Source organism: Lacerta agilis, chromosome 8 (assembly GCF_009819535.1).
Source record: "Lacerta agilis isolate rLacAgi1 chromosome 8, rLacAgi1.pri, whole genome shotgun sequence".
NCBI lineage: Eukaryota > Metazoa > Chordata > Lepidosauria > Squamata > Lacertidae > Lacerta > Lacerta agilis.
This window is the reverse complement of record NC_046319.1, coordinates 40,272,024-40,289,778: the sequence shown is the minus strand read 5'-3', so window position 1 is coordinate 40,289,778 and position 17,755 is coordinate 40,272,024. Positions and strand designations below refer to the sequence as shown.

At 52.8% G+C, this 17,755-nt stretch overlaps 1 protein-coding gene across 1 annotated transcript; it reads right to left on the bottom strand.

The window, feature by feature from the left end:
- Positions 1-488: 488 nt before the first annotated feature.
- PKD1L3 (polycystin 1 like 3, transient receptor potential channel interacting) lies at positions 489-16,378 on the bottom strand. The gene is made up of 25 exons (XM_033157183.1): positions 16,000-16,378; positions 15,092-15,218; positions 14,841-14,966; positions 13,378-13,627; positions 12,400-12,584; positions 11,994-12,224; positions 11,247-11,348; positions 10,745-10,923; positions 9,796-9,942; positions 9,139-9,358; positions 8,552-8,752; positions 7,714-7,882; positions 7,326-7,518; positions 5,879-6,197; positions 5,477-5,579; positions 5,195-5,338; positions 4,071-4,256; positions 3,336-3,627; positions 2,818-2,951; positions 2,523-2,647; positions 1,936-2,096; positions 1,623-1,833; positions 1,392-1,493; positions 1,012-1,143; positions 489-866 (listed from the first exon to the last, which is right to left on the bottom strand). Exons 1-25 carry the CDS (start codon positions 16,053-16,055, stop codon positions 771-773), a joined length of 4,191 nt encoding a protein of 1,396 aa, XP_033013074.1. The 5' UTR covers positions 16,056-16,378; the 3' UTR covers positions 489-770.
- Positions 16,379-17,755: the final 1,377 nt, after the last annotated feature.

Here is a 17,755-nt window from a genome sequence, read left to right as displayed (position 1 = left end):
ATATCTCCCATTGGGCAAACAGCCCTCTGGGTGGGGAGGGACGATAGTCACTCTTCCTCCCCACCCACCCTTCTATCTCCTCCCTCTGGTGTCACCTTGAAACAGTGTATCCTTTATGCATCTCAACAGACCCACCTTTGTCATGTAAGTTCTTCAAATCTGTGACTGGGTTGGGGAGTGTAATCTAGAGTTCCCTGTTTGTCTCCTCAGAGGTTAAGCCCTGCAATAGGTAAAGAGTTCCTCAGCGACATTAAAAATAAATTGATTTGTAAGGTTTAATTGATGTGCACCACTGAGTATTTGGGATTGGCTATAAATAAGAACAGCCCTCCTTTGCCCTGCCTCTTTGGGCAGAGAAGAAACTGGCTCCTGCTGTTTAGGGACTTGACTGGACTTTGGGCTAGTAAGATCGGTTTTGCTCTTCAACCTGCAGGGCAGCAGCAGGGGATTTCTGGGCAGTCAGATTTGTTCTGCCTTGGCCGGTCCCAACAACTCAAAGGCGTGTCAGGGAAAAAGGAAGTAGGATGTAGGCATGAGGTAATGTTGAGTCAAGATCACATGGTAAATTAGCTGAAGAGCGGGAGGGGTAGTTTAAAAGTGGGAGAAAAGCCATACAGATTTTATTGCCAGCCCAGCTGACCTCTGATATTCTTAAAGATAGCATGTACATTAGTGATACTTTGAAAATGGTGACCCTTCCCATTTTAGAATAGAAAAGAGCTGTACAAATGGGGAGGTGGGATGATGCCACTTCAGTCCTGAGGCTCCTTTCAGGAAGCTGCTGGGAAGGGCGGCTGTTTCTTGATTCCAAACAAGATGGAAATCTTCAATTGAATCAGCTGCAACATGGATTCCTCCTTGCTGGCCTGTTGTGATGAGAGATGCCTTATATGTGAACTCAGATCCTGAGGGGTGGCTGCGGCACAAGCAGCTTCTTGTGAAGGCTTAATTGCTTGAAGCTTAGCTCGTGGCTGGTGAAGAGCAGCACCAGCCGCTTGGGGTTACACCTACCTTGGCAGCCTTCATCTCCCGACTGAAGGTCGTCAAAAGGGCAGAGACAAACAGGTTGATGATCACGAACACCATGGAGATGACGCTGGTTACAATCAGTACAGCGCCAAACACGGGGTCCACAGCAGTGACCTAAGCATGAAGAGTAGTTATGTCCTGTGTCTACATATGCACACAGCAGAGAGCTGTTGGCCGTGCTGTGCTTTGCAGAGCACAGGGAAGCATGGCATTCTAGACCCAGAAAGCTGAAATCCATGCAGGTCTCTCTGGGTGCTGAGCAGGGACCTGAATGGGGCTGGGGGTCTGCTGCTATCAGTGGTGTCCTGGAAGGGCAGCCTAGCAGAGTGCCTCTGCCTAAAGTGGGGCTGCATGGCACTCACCTCTTCATAATTAAAGATTCCAATGAGAAGCCCTATGATGGTCACAGCTGAGTCAAAGAAGGTCTTGTAGTCCTCTACGCTCCATCCAAACATGAGGTTGCACTGATGGCAAGAGAGCAAAGGTGATGTAGGAGGAGGGGTATAAGGACACAGGAAGAGTGTGTGTGTGTGTCATGTGCTCTTCCCTCCGCCCTTGGTTGGTTTCCCTGCAGTTGGCAGGCCTCTTCTTACCACAATGGCGTAACCCACAAGTAGCACCAGAAGTGTGAGCAGGAAGCCCAGGACCTCATCCCAGGCTTTCTGCAGCGTCTGTGTGATGAGGTGCATTCTGGGATTTAGGCGCAGGAGGTTCCACAGCTTGATGGTTGTTAAGGCCACCAGAAAAGCAATGAGGTATGTCAGAGCAGAGTCAACTTCCACCATCTCATAGAAGCTGATGAACCTGCCAGAGGTATGGAGGGAGTTTTGCTTTAGGGTGTGTGAAAGCCGCCTCTGCTGAGTGGGGGTCTGCCTCTGCCCCTTGTTTCAGATGGTGGACACTCACCTGTTGCGGTCTTGGCGATGCTGCTTCAGGATGCCTTCTGCCAGCATGCGCCTCTTCACATAAAGGCCAATAGCTGCCACACTTATGAGGATGGTGCTGGCATCCAGCAGGTTTCTCTTGCTGCTGAAGTACTTCCACTTCTGCTGCTTCAACTGCCGGCCCTGCTGGCCCCATGGAAGAAGCAGGCTTGACTCAGGCAGCCACATGTTGGGGGGGTGCAAGTGGAAGGAGCAGTGGTGGTGAGATGCTCTTTCTCTGGCAATACAGCAACCTCCACACACCACCACCCCCTAAAACAAGGGTGGGATGACACTCCTGCGGCACTCCAGGTGTTGCTGGAATCCAAATGCCCAACTGTTCTAGGCACCCAATGGCCAATGGTCAGGAATGATGGGAGCCTAGCAGCACCCAGAGGGCTCCTGCAGGTTCCACATCTCAGTCTCCCCTGAGTTGGTGCTGGCTGATACCTCCCACTAACCCTAGGCGCCTTGAGAGTGCTGGCTAAAGCTGATGGAAGTTGTAGTCCAGCAATATCAGGAGGGTGCTAGGCTAAGGAAACTAAGCTGCCTCACAGAGGCCCCACTCACCTGCACAAAGATGTAGTATAGTATGAGCAGGAGAAAGGTGATCTGGGCACAGATAAATTGGAGGACGAGCTGGAGGTCAGGATAGAGGCGGAGAATTTGCAGCTCCGATTTGCTGAACAAGGCCCCTGCCACAGAAACAGGCACAGAGTCAAGCATGGAGGCTACAAGCAAGGCTGGCTCCCAGGGAGAGAACGCCTTTTCTCCATTTCCCTCCCCAACAGCCCCAGGACAGCCACCCTGCCTCTGAGGCCCATTGCAGGGCTAGGCCCCCTTTGTCTCTACTACATGCTCTTGCCTATCCCATTGGCCTCCAAGATCAGTGTGACTGCGCAGAAGAGGTTGACATTTGCATTGTAGACTACAAACTCAACGAAGACGACTCGCGTGCTTCTGTCCAGCCAGTTGTTCCGTTCCAGATAGCGAAGGGTTCTGGTGGGGAATGGTGAAGAAAAAAAAGTTGAGTTGTGTGTCCACCTTGCAGTGGGAGAGAATTCTAAGGGCTATGCCTAAGTCTACTGGCGGCAGGGGAAGAGAAAGAAGCACAACTCTAGTTTACTACTGCATGCCCTGCCCTATGACCTTTAGTCCATCCTTGATCAGTTCTCCCCCAAGTACCACCTGCCAGACTCCAGCTAGCAATGCCATATTCACTACTGTTAACCAGGATTGTGGGTCTTTAGCTTTCACCTGCCTCTTCCACAGCTTCACCAGATCAGGAGATAGTGGGCAGAGACTGAGATACACCTACCCAGAAAGAGCCCCTGGAGCTTTCGGGACCTGATGCCTGTTCTGCAGCTCCCTCAGTCCACATACCTTGTGGCGTAGCTTTTGTTTCTGCCAAGGTTTGCCAGGTAGCCGCTTCCCGGATAGAGAGCAAACTTCCCCCAGATGGGGTACTCTTGCAGGGTGCTCTCGTTCTGGAAGACCCAGGCACTCGCCTGACCTCTCCCACCTGCAGCAGGAGGCCCCCAGCTGGCTGTGGGACCCTGCTTTCCCTCTTGGAGTGGGAGAAAAGCTGGCCCTGGCTTTGGCGGGGCTCCTGTGGCTCGGATCTGCCGTAGCCGCACACTGCCCACAAGGAAAGAGTTTCCATCCATGGTCAAACCTGGGAGATCGAGAGAGGGGGGAAATGCGCTGCTTAGAAACAAAACACACAGACGCACACCTGTTTGTACAGATGTGAAAAGCTGGGTAAATTTCTGGTTTCGGCTTTAGCAACACTGAAAAAGCCTAAATAGGACGTGGTTTTTATATTTTATACAGCATGTGCCACTGGGGCTGCTGCCTGGCAATGGCTTAAGGGCCACTGCCAGCACACCTTCCCTCACTTGAGGCTGCTGCCTTGAGCCTTCCTCCCAATCCTTCCCATTGCAGTGAGTGAGCAGCAAAAAGACTTCCAAACAGCGGCCCTGAGCAAGGGAAGGCACACTGTTTCAATTTATTCAGTCATTCATTTTGTGGTGACCCGCATAAAAGCAGTCTCACACAAGTACAAGTGCCTGTGTACAGAAGGATGTCTCTTTGATCTCTGCTCCTTGTGCTGCTCACCTTTAGAATTGCCATGGAGGCTAGGCAGCAGAATCACCCTGGTCCACCTGTAAAACTCCTCTGGGGTAAGGATGTCTTCCAGGTAGGATGTGAAGGTCTTCTGGAGGGCGTTGTTAAAGTAGAACTCATTGGGGCTTCTCTCAGTATAGCTGAGGACCATCAGCACAGCCAGGAAAACAAGCTGCACTGGGTGTCAGAAAAGGGAAGTGGATTGAAACAGTTTGTCCTGTTGGATTTTGCATCCCTACAGCCAGAAGACGTGGAGAGAAACAACCACACAGGCCACAATATAACCCCTTCTAGGTCTAAGCAACCCGCCTGCTTACAGGTAGATCAGGGGCGTAATTAGCTGCTCCAGCACCCGGAGCGGCGGGAGTGGGGTGTGCCGCACCGCCCATGGGGGCACCGCGGTGATCTGCCCGGGGGCGTCGTGGTGGTGAGCTGCCCATGGAGTCCACCTGGCAGATGCAAGCCCCACGCTGCTGTTTCGGGCAGCGCAGGGCCCCGAGCCACCACATCACTCCCAGGAGAAACGCATGGCTCGGGCGCGCTGCAGGCCAGGCCCCATGGTAAGTGCCGCCCTCCCACGGTGTGCCATTTTGTCACCCCCTCAGGGATGACACCCGGGGCGACCGCACGTCCCGCACCCCGCTTTCTACGCCCCTGGGTATGATGTTCCTGGCTGGTAGTTTAAAGGTTGCAAATTACATCTGAATATTTGTCCTGAGCAGATTCTGCACCCACTGAGTTATGTATACATTGTGGTTTATAGCAGTGGTTCCCAATTAGCTAATTACTGAGGACCCCCTATTTTTCAAAAGCCAAGCCATGGACCCCCCTACTTTTGAAAATTTTGATAACTCTATGGTTAGCAATTTTTTGATGAAAATGTGAGGTAAGCCCAATGTTCTGACATGGTATGTGGCAGTTTCTTCCTATGTTCCTAGAGGCGACTGCCGCTCCCACCATTCTGACCTTGACCTTGGTATCATTCTCTGTCTTGCTTGCTTCCTTAACCACTGACACATATGACTGTGAATGCTGAGCATATTTCACCCCTGCTTGGTGCAGGAAGTGTTGCACAACCCATCCACGCCCTTACTGGCCTTCACGCCTGGTCTCACCTGCAATCTCTCTGATCAAGGAGTACAACTTCTTGTCTTTCAAGGCTCGTTCCTTTGGCCGCACCATTGGCTGGAGGGCAGGGGGTCTGTAAGCTGGGTCCGCCCAGTCTCTCCGCCCATAAGCTTCCAGCTGTAGGCCCCTTGCTGGAGGGAGAGGGAAGCTGGAGTCAGTCCCAAGCAAGAGGAAAAAGGCCCCCTTTGGTCAGAGGCTGCTCAGGCAGATGCCCTATTGAGCACTGCAGATGGGGAAGGGGGGAGGGGGGGTTGGAGAGCTTGAATTACCTGTGACAAGGCCCAGGGCCCACCAGAGCTGCTGCTCCTGCCCCTTGTCCTTCCACAACTCCCTCTTGTGCAGCAGTGAGAAGAGGAAGGTCAGAGCCAACACCTGGGAAGGAGGGAGAACAAGGCAGGTGTCTGGGGCCCCTCTTAGCAGAATATGCAAGAGGGGCCCCACCACAAATGGAATGGTTAGTAACATTACACACATTACCAGTGCAAATGAACGAGCCTTAAACCCAGAGTCTGGACTTATGTGGGGTCTGAGGATCCTTGCAGACCTCTGACCCTGCTGTGTTGCTGCAGAATCACAGAACACCAAAGACATTTGTAGAGGCAGAGAGAAGATGCTGGCACTGGCAAGGGTGTGGGGAGAGGTTAGCTGCACCCCAGAGAGGGCCAGGTTACCTTCAGAGGCTGCACCACGAAGATGTTCTGTAGCACTGAGAGCAGGATGTTGATGGCCCAGCGCCCAGCCTCGTCCCTGCTCATTTCTAGGCTGTAGAGCACTGTGAAGAAGGCCGAAACCAGGCTGATGCTCCCCACTGTGAGCCAACAGGTGAAGCTGAATCTCCCGGGGAGACAGTGGGAGAACTGCGGCCTCTCCTTGTCAGGGTCTTCAAGTGGGAAACTGCTGAGCTCGCTCCTGGGCCCGGTGGGCCTGAGACACAGAGACAGGAGAACAAATGGCACCTCAGCCTTTAGGAATACCAGTGGAGGGAGGGAACTGTGCAGTGGGGAGGGCAGAAACTGTGCAGTGGGGAGGGCAGAAAAAGCAATAGGCAATTAAGAAAAAGACCATTACAGTCATACCTCAGGTTAAGAATGCTGCGGGTTGCACGTTTTCGGGTTGCGGACCGCGCTGAACCCGGAAGTACCAGAACGGGTTACTTCTGGGTTTCAGCACTCGTGCAGAAACACAAAATGATGTCATGCGCAGAAGCGCCAAATCGCATCACGAATGTGCGCAGACACGACGCTTCAGGCTGCGAACGCTGCGGGTTGCGAACATGCCTCCCGCACGGATCACATTCGCAACCAGAGGTATGACTGTATTGGGTGGGCTGGGGAAACTGGCTGGCTTTGAGTCTTAGTGTGACACAGGACCAGACGCAGAGTCCTCTGAAGATGAACCAGATACCCTATAGATCCAGGGGCCCTCCAGGTTAGTACCTGATGAAAAACCCCTGGAACTGTCAGAACAGGAGGTGGAACAGCTCCCCCTGCCAGTCTATGGAATCAGAGGCACCAGTCCGTGAGGAAGCAGTCAGTGGCTGTGGTTGATTGTAGTTTAGGAGACGAGTATATAAAGCCTTCCTAGTGAGCCTTCTAGTTGCAGGAAATAACACAGGTCTCTGGTGCCTTATTTCCTGATTCTCATCACCCTGCCTTGCCTGAACTCGACTGCGGTGGTGACCTTGGACTGTTGCCTCCCTTTGTTTCTGGGTCACATTTGATCAGACTCTACATGCCTGGCTTGCTTGGACTCTGCTGCATATGCGACCCCCATCCTCACTGGTGAGTCCTTGTGGGGGGGGGGGCTTCTATCTCTTGTAACTGGGACCTGCCTCCTTGCCCAGCCCCTGAAGGCATTCCCTGGAGTGTGAAGACATCTGGTTAGTTTCTTCCTGCAAGCTATTTCATGGAAGGAACTTTGACCTTAGCTAGGTGTGTTTCTTTGTATACATACGTAGGGTGTGTAGATGCCGCAGAGTTTCACAGTGGCTTACAAACTCGGATCTTGTTCCCCAAGCATGATTTTGGGTTTGGAGCAATCTCAGCAAAATTTTACCAGGAAATGGGGCCAAGAGAGTGGGGAAGAGATAGATGAGGGGAGCTTCCGGGTGGGGGCTACCTGCCAGGCCCCTCGGTGCTGGGCCAGGGCTGGGCCTGCTGCTGCTCTAGGTGCTGCTGGACTCTCCGTAGTTTGTCCACTGCATGCAGATAGTCATAGGGTTTAGGGAAGCTGCACAAATCCAGGCTGCAGAGCTGAGTCCCCAAGTCATTCAGCACATGGCTCAGGTAGCTGTGGAGGTTGAAGCGCCTCTCTGGAAACAAGCACAAAGAGACATCACTCTCACCCTCCAGAGCCTTAATTCCCCCTCTTCCTTCCAATTGAGTCAAGGGTCGTTCAGCTCCCCAAAGGTGCAAGCTGGTACACAGAGCATGAAGAAGGGTGGCACACTCTGTCTGAGAGGAAGGGAGTGGTGTTTGCATCTGTTGCCAAGCCAAGCTACTCTTACCCTGAGGGGGACCTTCCAGGTCCTTCTGGTGCTGGAGGTAGGACTCTATGAGGTCACACAGAGCAGCCACAAGCTCCGGTACTTGCTCAGAAGTCCCAGGGAACTTGTCCATGGCTCTGCACTGGCAGAGGCCATTCTTGTAGAGGAAGCCCAGGGTCTCCTCCAGCTCCTGCAAAGGAGAGAGCAGGGCAAGAGAGCCAAACACCCATCAGGGCAGGTGCTGGTGCTGGGAGACTGACCGCTCAGGACCTCTTGCTTTCCCCCTACTGAACTCTCTTACAGACTTTGCCCATTTCAAGTTATCTTGTTTGGGGGTGACCATGCCAGTTTGCAAGGACCTCAAGGAAGCTCCAGCTATTCTCTTATATCAAGGGTCACCCAAAGGGAGCCCATTTCTGCACCCTAGGGAAATTATGTATTAAATCTGCACCAAAGGGCTGACTGAACACAATTCAACTCGGTGTGTCTGCAGTTTAATTGACTACAGAGTTTTTGAGTTAGGAAAGGCATTGTAAAGTGAGTGGAGAGAGTAAGATAACGGGGTGCACACACTGCATTTCAGCAAGCAAAGAGCTCTGTACGGTTTTTATCTTCTCTGTATTATGTGCTGTCAAAGCGAGCATGAGCTCTGTATGGTTTTATTTCCTGGTTGACAGCTAGCCTGGCACCTATTGGCACCATGGCTCAAGCTTCCTGTACTTGACAGGGGACTCTGTGCGCCTGGCGTGCTATCAGTGGGTCACACGCCTATGCACCAGCAAACAATTACAAGGCAGACCGTGATTTGCGCTGTGTCCCAGGTGCTGACTGGAGGGACTTGTGAGGAGGGGGATCTCACCTGCTTGACTCGTGTGATGGGCATCACCTGTTTGGGGGGCATCACAGTCTGCAGGAGTTCAGTGCTGGCTGGCGGAGGTTTTGGGGCTGGGGGCTGGACCAGCTGGAAGATGTGGCTGATCAGCAGATTCACCGGCATTAGGAAGACAGCTGTTTCCATACTCACCAGCAGCTCGTGCCAAGTCATCATAAAAGGCCCTGTCTCGGGGGCACAGGCAGGAGAGAGGAGGGGCAAGCAGAGACCTTCAGTCAGGAGGAGGGGGTGACCAAAATGATCACTGCTGTGGCTGAGGCAGTTTCGATGCAAAAAATGGTGGGCAGGGTCCATAGGGGGACTCCCCGCTCCATTGTGAAGCTTAGAAACCCCAGTGCTACTTAGAGACACACAAGCCCTATGCATGGAAGGTGGAGCATGGGGACAGGAGCAAAAATACAGGCCTCTTTAGGGCTCTGCCTTGGGGACTGTGAGCTATGGCAAGTGGTGGGAAGCCAGCCTCTTCCCTACCCCACCCATCCACCCACCTGCCCCCAGCCCAGCCCCACCAGCATCATGTTGGGGCGGGGGTCAAGGAGAGGCACTGGCTATGCCAGTCTCCAGCTGGCAGCCGACTCACCAGCCTCAGGGCTTCTGGACCCTCCCTCTTTTCTCCAGAACATGATGTTGATGAGGAAGGTGCAGCAGAGGAGGGCCAGGCAGCAGGAGAGCCTCTGCACACGAGTGAAGGGGCTCCAGGGTGAGCAGGTCATCACCGACAGCCACAGGTGCTCCTGGGTCAATTTGTCCACCAGCCCTGACCAGAACTGGTACCTGGTGAAGTGCGATAAGGGATGTATTTGGTGGGGGCTGAGCCAGAGAGGGTCAAGGGCCCGGAGCAGGGTGGGACCTTTCCTGTTGCACCTAATTTCTGAATGGAGAGGAGCTGGAAGCTGCATCACACTCTCCGACCTGGAAGGAAGACCCAACTCCAAGATGGATGGGAGAGAAAGGCCCTCTCTGTGCCTTTCTTCACTGGGTATCACATGCACCATGTCTGAGAGTTGTCATTCCAAGCAGATTCTGGGACAAAGCCTGCTGTTCCCTGACTTTTATTTTTTGTTGTCTGCATATTGCTTTTTCACACAGGTGTTCTCAGCATAATTCAGTCAAAGGCAAGGTACCTGTTGGGCAGATAAGGGCAGAAACACATTCCAGAGATGCCACAAACTGTCAGTGGCAGGAGGTGGGTGGGTGGGGCTCATATTTACCTGAAGGACAGGAGATCCCTCTCGGAGGCAGCAGCAAAGACTTTATCCACATGGCCGTCATCCAGGTCAGCTGCCAGCCAACAGTCACACAGGAAATGCCACTTCTTCTTGGCAGGCAGGTCACAGACAACCAGCCGCCTCACAAACCTGCAGGAGGCTCAGGCCTTTCAGTCGTTTGCCCACACATGGGTGGCACTGCCAAGCAGTCATGCGGTGCCCATTAGCTGCAGCCAAGGGATCTGCCCCCACTCCCCCATCACTCGAGAGCTGCAGGTCAAAGGGAAGCAGTTGGGATCTATTCCTTCTGCCCTCATCACCTTGCCGAAACAGAGAGCTGCATGTAGCTTCCTTCAAGCACAAGGGAAGCTTTGCTCCAAGTTAACCTATACATAAAGCGTTCTTTGCCCAGCAGCTTTGGGAAAGGACTGGAGATGGAAGGGTATCCCCTCCCTGGTGTATCCTTTATGTTTGTGGGTTCGGACCAAAAGTGGGTCATAATGCATTATCTGACATGACAATGTGGCCTCTGGAGCCAAAGTTGGCCTTTAACATGGTGAGCATGAACCTTGGGTGGGACAAGACATGCCACAGTTCCATCGTCCCCCTGGAATGTCCAGCTGTCCTGCAGCTAGTTTTGCTACAGTTGGACAGGGACCTTATTAATTTCTTCAGCATAGGCTTGAAAGGAGGTATCTTTGAGGACCTGGGAATTCTGCATGTGTCCAGGTCCTGGCAGAACAACCCCATGGCATGGGAGGACTAGGCATGCCAGCTGCAGTGTCCCTTCACCTACTAGCATCTGATAAGGTCTGGTGCTGCCAACGGACTCTCCCACGCCAGTCGTAGGCTTCCAACCTCCTGCTTGCTTGGCATCCCAGTTGCTGTCTGGTTCGCTCTAACCCCACCCTCTTGGCCTCCACCCTCAGTCCTCACTGGGCCATGGACTTACCAGCTGGGGTTGGGCCCAGTGTTGTCGTGCCAGAGGCGGATGGCGTGGAGGTTGCCCAGGGGCTTCTGTGTGGCAAGGAGGAAGGCATCCCGCCCACCTTGCTCAAAGGAGAGCCCCTGGGGGTCCTGTAGCAGGTGTGGCTCACTCCGGCCCTCTGCCCCATAGAGGGTCAGGATAACCTCAAGCCAAGGAGGGAGATGGGGTTAATCAAGCAAAGGGAAAAGAGGGCGGGTGCTGGGTGGGGGTTTATGGATTGTTTCCTTTCCTCAGTTCCTTGCCCAAGCAGGGAGCGCATGAAGGATGTCATCAAAGACATAGGCTTTTGCATGCAGCCAGCCACACAGAAGCCTGCACCCGCACACCCACTCCCCGATAGGGAGAGATTTGCCAGACTCAGCCCAGATTCTGTGGGCAGGTGCCTGAGGTCATGGAACTTGATGGGCAGCACTTGTACCATCAACAGTACAAAGTGGGCCTGCAGGGAAGTGAGACCTTCCCCTACCTTAGCAGAAGTCCCAGCCCCTCGGCGGTAGCCTGTGAAGACTTGCACCAGATAAGGGAAGCAGGCAGTGGCCTCATTATCTGCTAGGATTGTGACCTTCACCTGGAAGGGGGAGAGACACACACACGGGGTGGGTGGCCCTAGAAATGGCAAAGCCCCACTTCAGCAAGTCAGCTTTTCCAGGCTGTCTGGCTCTCAGCTGTTTGCTGGATAAATATATCGTACCCTAAACCAGGGGTCCCCAAACTAAGGCCCGGGGGCTGGATGCGGCCCAATCGCCTTCTAAATCCGGCCTGTGGATGTTCTGGGAATCAGCATGTTTTTACATGAGTATAATGTGTCCTTTTATTTAAAATGCATCTCTGGGTTATTTGTGGGGCCTGCCTGGTGTATTTACATGAGTAGAATGTGTGCTTTTATTTAAAATGCATCTCTGGGTTATTTGTGGGGCATAGGAATTCGTTCATATTTTTTTCCAAAATATAGTCCGGCCCCGCACAAGGTCTGAGGGATGGTGCACCGGCCCCCTGCTGGAAAATTTTGCTGACCCCTGCCCTAAACAGACGGTGTAAAATGTCTTCTCTAATGACCTGTTTGCATTTCCAACGAAAAACCTTCATTTTTCCTCATTTCAGCACATCAGACAAGAAGGGCCTGAATGAGTGCAGATGGGGGGTGTCTCTGGCCTGCAAATGCTAATAACCCCAAACAACCATCGTAAATCTTTTGCTTGCCCTTTTCCCTCACCTTCTTAACATCCGTTCTCTGTCTCCATCGAGCCCAAACAAGGGCAGCTCCATAGCCCAGCAACAAGCTGCTTAGCAAGGCCAGCCCAGAAGGGTTCTGGCCCACAGTGCTCAGGAGCTTTGCAGTGTTGTGAAGGTCAATCAGGTGTGGCAGGACCAAGGCGATGCACCCAAAGAAGGTGAGGTGGTTGCACAAGCACTGGGTGCTGTGGATGGTGCTTTGGGAGCCCACCTGGGAGGGAGGCACTGATGCATTAGAAACCAACACAGGAGGACGAGATCCCAAAAGTTGTGCTCCATTTGGTTCCCCATGACATTCTGCCCCACGTTATTTTTCTCCCAGCATGGAAGCAAAGGCTTGCTTGCCTGCCCTACAGCCCTCTGGCCTGGTTGACCCTACTGCATACCCGACATCCATCACTTCTCCAGGCCTGATGCTGGCTGGACCAGTAGTAGCATCCAGAGATGATGGTGTGAATGGAGAGGTTCCAGGGGCCCTGAGAGAGGGGAGCCACCTCTGCAGAGATGTAGTAAGTGCCCAGGCCGTGATGCTGCAGCTCCTCTGGAGGAATCACCCATGTGTAGGCACCCTCTGAAGCAAGAGCAGTGATTCAAAGAGAGCAAGGAGGGACCACACCCACTGATCTCACCCACAAATTCCCCCCACTGGGGGACACAGCCCTGCCTTGCCCCAGCTCCTCAAGCCCCTCCCTCCCTAACTCTGTGCCTACTCCCTTGTGGACAGATTTAAATCAAAGTGGTTTGGTCAATTATGTAAATGAAGAAACGGGCTGATTTAACTAAGCGATTTAAATCAAATTTCCCATTGATGTTTCCTACAGTGCAAATCTGACCACTACACCATGTTAATTTGCAATTAAATGAATTTAATTGGCAGTTAAATAATTGAAACACAGCTAATTCAATCTGTATACTTTTGCAACTTTCCCTTTTTATTTATAGAGGTAAATTGTTCCCATATAGCAGGCTTCCTCAAACTTGGCCCTCCATATGTTTTTAGCCTACAACTCCCATGAACCCTAGCTAGCAGGACCAGTGGTCAGGGATGATGGGAATTGTAGTCTCAAAACATCTGGGGGCCAAGTTTGAGGAAGCCTGCCATATAGGTTATGTCTTATGGCTGAAACCCAGAACAGTTGATGAAGTTAACACCTCAACGCTATGCCCACTTACCCCAGAGTTACCTCACTGAACTCCAGTGAGACTTACTTTTAAGGGGATACATGCAGCATTGTGTTGTACGTATGAGCATAAGAAGAACCTGCTGCATCAGGCCAAAATGGCCATTCTAGTCCAGCACTATTCTCCTAGAGGTCAATCAGATGCTCCAATAGGAAGTCCCAAAGCAGCACCTGCCCTCTAGCTTCCTTCTAACAAGTCCTTACCCTCTTGCCATCCGCTGCTGGGCAGGGTGGTGTTGAGGAGGCTGCTGTTCTTGTTGGGCTCAGGTTGGAGGCCCAGGTGCAAGGTGATCTGGACCACTGTGCTGGATTCCACCGATACTAGCAGGGCATCCTCTACTGATGTGATGTTTACCACAATGTCAAAGTTCCTGACGTTGCCAGTCAAGTGAGTGTGAGGGGCCTCAGCACCAGCCTCATCACTGAGCCCAATCTGGAAGCAGACAGAATGGCCATGGTCAGCCCTGAAGTGCCCCCCACTGTTCCTTGAGCACATACTGTCTCCCATCAGGCCATACAGCACAAAGTGCTTATCTCTGATCCAGCGCTGGACCTTGGACAGCGCTGCTTCTCCATGCCACTTGGGTGCAGAGAGAAGAGTCCCCCCCTATCTAGCCAAGAAGTGCACCCATCAGTGATGAATGAGGCTGGCACGTTCTGTGGGTGCAAATGTCCCACTGGACACACCACAGCTGTGCCACAATCATGCTACGGAATGGTGCCACACTTGCAAGTATATTTCAGTCCTGAGCACACCTGAGGCCTTCTCGTGAGGGGGCTGCACTTGGTAAGAAAAACCCAGGAAAGAGGGGAGCACTTAGATCTCTGTGCAGCTGACAACAGGCTGGAAAAAGGACTCATAAAAATGACTCCCTTCTCCCTGCCTGCCTCCTCCCTCACCCTCCAGCAGCACTCCCAGATCAGTCCCACTGAGAAAGACTTTGGGGGAGGGGTGAGAGAGATAATATGGGGGGAGGGGAAGGTGAGAGGGAAAAGGAAACTCTTGGCACGCCCTGCAAGGAATGAGGCTCCATTTCCAAGCATCAACTCCTTCAGAGCATTCAGAAATGAGATTTTGCCTGGGAAAGTTATATTCATCCTCCTTTGCTGTCAAAAGGATAACATGACCCGTTTTAGAAAAACAAAACAGTGAAAGGATCTTGGCACCGCTGTCGCTAAGAACATTTGGGTGCAGATTTGGACTAATATTGCAAAGGAAAATTAATCAAGAAATATTCAGAGAATTTAAATAAAAATCCATGTAATTCTCACCTTTTATAGAGGCAATATCTATAGGTGGGTTTCTCGAGTTGCCCAATGATAAAATAAAAATTTAAAAATATGGCATGGAGGATTCCTACTGATCCTGGTTGATATCCAGTGTTAGATTGAAATTAATGAACTTGACTAATTGAAGGTCGTTGATTGCAATGGGTCTACTCTGAGTGTAACTTAGTTGAATGTTAGCAGTTTATTGGCATCCTTGTGTGGGTCCATCAGGTCTGAACATGGAAAGTCATTTCTCAGCGGCAGAAACAATCAGAATGTGTTCTGGGGAGAAAGGACCAGCTTCCTCTTTGTGGGGGATGGATGCCACGCTCAGGAGTCCTGATGAGAGAACTTCCCAGTACAGTATCCATTCTCACCTCTATTTCCTCTGCAAGATTGTGGACACCAATGGACTCCTCGCTGGCCATGAGAGCGATACTTGCCATCCTTTTGATCGGCTTCCCATCCAGGTGCCAGAAAGGGTTGAATGCAAAGGAGGCCACCTAGAGTGAAGATGAGAGCAAGAGTGAGCTGTGGGGGTGCCATCTGCTCTACCTCCACGCCCTGCCAGCCCTGCACTATGTCCCCCTACAAGGACCCAGTGGGCAGCAAGCCATTACCACCTTACCTGGACTTGTACTTGGGGGTGCTGGCTCAGAACTGGCTCCAGAGCAGAGCTGGATGGGAAGGTTACGTTCAGGCCCCTAGGCTGATGCAGGTGGAAGGAGGCATGGGACAGGGAGGCTTTGTCACACCTGGTAGGGAGTGGGGAGAGGGGTTACTGTTGAAAGTTTGAGTGCAACTCCATTTTCAGAAGAGAGGTATTGCGTAGGTTAGGATAGATAGAACAGAGTTCAAGACCTCCAGACTCCCAGACTACCTTTGTGTCCTTAATCTCTTCAGCTCACCTCTCTATCTCTTTTGATATTCTCAGGCTGCACTCTGTTTCACAACTTCCTGCTCCTCTCACATTTCTCTCTCCAAGAAGAATTATCCTCTGAGATAAGATAGGAGCCAGCATGGCTACCATGCTCTAGTACAGACTTGTTAGGCTAGAACTTGGAACTTTTCTATCCAACTATGTGGTTAGAGTGTGAGACATGGACGTGGGAGACCAGGGTTCAAATCCCCTCTCAGCCATGAAACCCAATGGGTGACTTTGGGCCAGTCACTATCTCTCAGCCCCAACCTACTTCGCAGGGTTGTTGTGAGAATAAAATGGAGAAAAGGAGAAGTCTGTGAGCCATCCTGAGCTCTTTGGAGAAAAAGTGGGTATAAATGTAGTAATAATTTTTAAAATCATGTAATAGACTCCTTTATTATTTATCTTAACTACAAACATCTCTGTGTGAGAGACTGTAACTCATAAAAGTCTGTTCCCTAACCAAGGTGCATTCTCTGAACAATGTCTTACTCTGCGTACCAAAAGGATTCCAATAGGTAATTGGCAACCAAACATTTCATTCAGTTGCCCAGTTGCCCTGAGCAAGCCCCCCCCCACACTTTTTCAGTGCCTAGGAGAGAGGAGACTGGTACCTGCTGAGGGTGGTGCTGAGCACAGGAGACACCACAGTTACTGTGGATTCCTCCATGGTGGAGCTTCCCAACAGGAGCCCCGTCTGGATCAGAGGAAGGGCTTCCAATGCTGTTTCCAGGACCTTAGGTTCCTGCTGCAGAAAGGCCAGGTGTGGTCAGGAGCTGGGCAGAGCCAGGGTGGGGAGCTGGGGAGCTCAGTTCCCTTCCCATGGGCTCGGGGGCAATGGGAAGGCCTGGACAAAAGGGGGTGCCTTCAGAATGAGACCCAGCCATGCAGCAGGCCTGAGCTGGCAACCCCATCCTTCTGCTGGCCTGGGAAAGCGTGAAGGAGGAAGGAGCAGGTCAGAATAATCTCCTCCACCTGACCCCTGCAGGTCCTCTTTCTTCCCCACCTGTTGTGGGCCGAAGCTGGGTGTCTGGCTGCCCAAGGCTTGGAGGAGGTTGCTGAGGGCCTGGAAAAGAGCCTGGGATGCGAGGTCTAGGCAGGAGGCATTGCTGGCAGGGTGTTCCTTTGGTAGCTGAGAGCTCAGGGAAAGGAGTGCCTGGCTGGCAGAGGCCTGTAGGAACAAGGCAGGGCTGGTGCATCTGGCGGGGCTGATTTGGGGGTACAAGGGTGAGGCTGGCTGTGCCAAGTGGCAGGCTTGCCTCTGTACATAGCCTTGGTAGAGCCTGGCTCAACCAAGGACTGGGAGAATAGGCCGCAGGGAACAGACCTTTAGAGCAGGGGTGGCACCCACCCACCCTACCTCCCTGCAATGTACCAGTACCTGGGCATCGTCTGAGAGCAGAGCATGGAAATTTGTCAAATCCTCCAGCATCCGGGCTGCCCGCTCCAGTGCCATAGGGTGGTCTGGGGTCTGTACAGCCTGGCTGAACTGGTGCAGCACCTTCTCTAGGGCCTGTGGGACAGACCCTGAGTGAGAGGGGCTGGGGGAGAAGGGGGTCTGGTTGCCCTATTACGCTGTCAGTGAGCCTGCAAGTAGAGCTTATCGCTAAATCTCTTAACTCTGGGAAAGCTACCCTATGGGGGAAGACCAGAGAAGGCAGCTAGGCTGGAGGGAGCCACACATTCCCCCCCCCGCTCCCCAGCACACTTGCCCCCCCTTCCTGCTGTGGGCAAAACCAGTCTGGAAATCCCTCATTAAGTGACTTTGGATCCCTGGGAAATCACATACGAGTCACGCTCATATTTGATCTGCACCTTGGTTTTTCCAGGTGCAAAGGAAGAATCCTGCAACGCCCCCCCCCCTTCTCTGCCTCCTGGCATCTCCGGAGCAGGGTGTGGGGTATGGGACAGAGAGAGAGGAGAGCCTGTCTGGACAAGGTGCCACCAGGGTGGGGGGCAGGTGCCAGCCCAGGTATTTCCCTACCTTCCCCTGGTCCTCAGGGGGGAAGTCTCTAGGGCTGAAGATGAAGGGGTCTGGGCTGGGGTTGGACTCGTGGCTTTTGGTACCCCCCGAGGTGGTTTTGCCGGTGGGCAGCGGCTGAATGCTGGGCTCTGGGGCTGAGGTCTGAGAGTTGGGGCGGGTCCGGCTGCTGTTGCTGGCTGGCCACGTGCTGGATGACGACTTGGGGCTGCTCGGCGAATAGTGGGGAGTGCCGGGTTCTGGCCTGGTCCCAGGGAATAGCTGAATGTCAGCGGTGGTCGGCTGGCGAAGGGTGCTGCTTCCTGAAGGAGCACTGGGCGGCGGAGGGGTCGCGGCGGAGGGCTGGGCGCTCAGAGGAGCAGTCGCCGTCGGCTCTTCGGTGAGGATAG

Excerpts from the sequence above, each read along its gene's own strand:
- PKD1L3 (XM_033157183.1), bottom strand. The coding sequence starts at position 16,055 with ATGGAGGAATCCACAGTAACTGTGGTGTCTCCTGTGCTCAGCACCACC. Across the intron at positions 13,628-14,840 it reads ATCTTGCAGAGGAAATAGAG|ATTGGGCTCAGTGATGAGGC; the intron begins GTGAGAATGGAT and ends GTCTGCTTCCAG. Across the intron at positions 6,198-7,325 it reads AGCACCGAGGGGCCTGGCAG|TTCCCTCCCTCCACTGGTAT; the intron begins GTAGCCCCCACC and ends CCCACTGCACAG.